General features: G+C 49.5%; 1 protein-coding gene across 1 annotated transcript; it reads left to right on the forward strand.

Moving 5' to 3' along the window:
- Positions 1 to 413: 413 nt before the first annotated feature.
- LOC126496088 (preferentially expressed antigen in melanoma-like protein 1) lies at positions 414 to 2,534 on the forward strand (the record flags this gene model as incomplete). The annotated part of the gene is made up of 3 exons (XM_050133660.1): positions 414 to 706; positions 1,043 to 1,606; positions 2,390 to 2,534. Coding segments are annotated over exons 1-3 (1,002 nt in total), but the record flags the coding sequence as incomplete, so codon positions are not given.
- Between the last annotated feature and the right edge of the window lie 4 nt (positions 2,535 to 2,538).

Consider the following 2,538-nt stretch of genomic DNA (forward strand, 5'->3'; position numbering starts at 1 on the left):
GCTGTGGCCATGGATGCTCGAGAAACCATTTTCCTGGGACCAGCAGGAAGTTCGAAGGGTTTGTGGTTCATTGGAGCATTGAGTGGAGTGAGTTAAACTGAGGTCTGTGCCGTTCTCAGAGCAGTGACTGTCCCAGGGTTAGCTCCCCTCATGGATGAGAATAGTGTCTCAGCACTCTTTTCATAACATGGGCTTCATTTTGGGGGGGGGTATATCGAGACAGGGTTTCTCTCTAGCTTTGGAGCTTTTCTTGGAAGTGGCTCTGTAGACCAGGCTGGCCTCAAACTCAGAGATCTGCCTGCCTCTGCCTCCTGAGTGTTGGGATTAAAGGAGGTGTGTGCCACCAACGCCTGACTGAAAGAGTATCTTTCTAAATGTTGTTCCAGGAACCTTCTTACTGAAGATTCATCAGGATGAGCATCAAGTCCCCACTCACACTCCAGAAGCTGGCGGAGAACAGCCTCCTGAGGAACATGACTGTGGCAATCTCTAATCTGGACAATATACCCTCAGTTTTTTTCCCATCACTGTTCAAAAAGGCCTGCAGAAAGAAAAAATATAGCATTGTGAAGGCAATGGTGCAGGTCTGGCCCTTCCCCTGCCTCCCACTGGGAGCCATGATCAAGAGAAATGATTCCTACAGGAGAATCTTAGAGATTATCCTGTTTGAGCTTGAAAGAATACTTTACCAGAAGGTTCCTCACAGGTGAGTAGACATGGATGCCCTGAAGGAAGGCCTTGAGAAATAAAAAGCAGAGAAAGCTGGGGACAGGTAGAATCAGGGTAAGAGAGTAGACTTATAGTGGGGTAGAAGTTTTGGGGGACCTACTTGGAGAACTTCAGAGGCTTTGGCCATTGCTGAGCCCTCTGGGAAAGGGCTATGGCATATACAAGAATCATGAATCAGCAGAGACTGAAAGACCCAGTCACTGCTCACACAGGCACTAGAGTGGGACTGGCTGGACTTAAGGAGAAAGAAGGGCGTGGGAATAGGGCAGTGGTTAAAGCCTCCATGCTGATGCTCTTCCCTGCTCTACCCCAGGAGGTGCAGACTGAAGGTGCTGGATCTACGGAGAAGGCCTTTGAGGATGTGGGACAAGAGGTCTGCATTCAAAGCTCCTGGCTGGAGTAAGAAGCAAGCAGCGGTGGGTCTTTCAGAAATGGAGGTGAAGCCTCAGGTGAAGGTGGCTATAGACCTGGTCCTGACGGAACGCCCAATAAAGTCCTTGGAGTCCTTTGTGGTTGAGTGGGTGGCGCAGAGAGAAGGCCTGTGTCTGTGCTGTAATAAGCTGGAGATCTGGTCTCTGACTACTTACTACCACGAAGATGTCTTAAGGAAATTGGACCTGAACTCTGTTCAGGAACTGCATTTGTATAGTAAGAATGATCTTACCTGCCTGCTTAACTTCTCCCCTTACCTGGGTCGTATGAGGTACCTGCGCAGTCTCCTGCTCTCCTGCCTTTGGCCATGGGACTGTCGCACACCTGTGGAGAAGCAACAGGTTGTTACCCAGTTCACCTTGCAGTTTGTCAAACTGAAGCACCTCCAGGCCTTGCATCTGGATAATTTCTTCCTGGTACAGGATCACCTGGAGGAGCTCTTCTGGTAAGGAGGGGCGTCAAGCAAATCCTTGTTCCTTTAGACATTAGCGACCACCTTCTCTCTGTAGCCCTGATGGATTAACCCTGCCAGAGCATGAGAATATCAGAGCATTGTATTGACTCTGCTGTCCTGGAGCGGGGTCTCACATAGCTACTAATCCAAAGGAGTAGGGCTGAGCTGCTGGTGGTTTAGAAAGAGGTACCATGCTAGGAAGCCTCTCAGGAATGAGATCTAGTAAGAATGGGGTCTGATTTCTTAGCAAGTGTCTAATGTGAATGGGAAAAAGGAAAAGGAGGAGGGCCGTGTAGGGGCACTCTGTACCCTGAGCTCTGCTCAGCTTGCTTCCAGCTCTCCATCTAGGACAGGCTGGGTTTGAAGATGAGGTGTCTGTGGTGCAGATTGGGAACAGGATTGTCCGGTATTCCCCTCAGCCTCCCTCTTGTCTCAGCGCCCTAGGAGTAGCATAGGTGTGTACCAAACCTGGCTTTGTTTGGATGTCAGAGAGTTAGGATATGGGAAGCGTGATGTCCCAGTTGAGAATTGGGGTTGGGGTGAAGTGCCGTGAAGAGGCAGGTCTGTGAACCCATAGGCAGATCCTTGGTCTTCTGTGTGTGGACGGGAATTGCTGTGTTGGGTTGAGCTGATCCTAACGTGATGGTGAAAGGCCTCAGTATGGATTAGATTGAGCAGACTCTGTCATGGAGCATGGTGGCTACTGGCTTTCCTTGTGTGATTGAAAGGATCTTGGACCACATCCCAAAACTGTCTTCTTGGTTTTTTTTGTAGGTGCCTAAAGACTCCCTTAGAGACCCTGTCGGTGACTAACTGTTTGATCTCAAACTCAGACTGGGCCAACATGTTTGAATTCCCGTGCACAAGCCAGCTAAAACATCTGAGTTTGAAAAGGGTCCAACTGACTCATTTCAGCCCAAAGC

The sequence above is a fragment of the Alexandromys fortis genome, unplaced genomic scaffold (genome assembly GCF_014885135.2).
Source record: "Alexandromys fortis isolate MF-2015 unplaced genomic scaffold, M_Fortis_MF-2015_v1.1 scaffold_1056, whole genome shotgun sequence".
Taxonomy (NCBI): domain Eukaryota; kingdom Metazoa; phylum Chordata; class Mammalia; order Rodentia; family Cricetidae; genus Alexandromys; species Alexandromys fortis.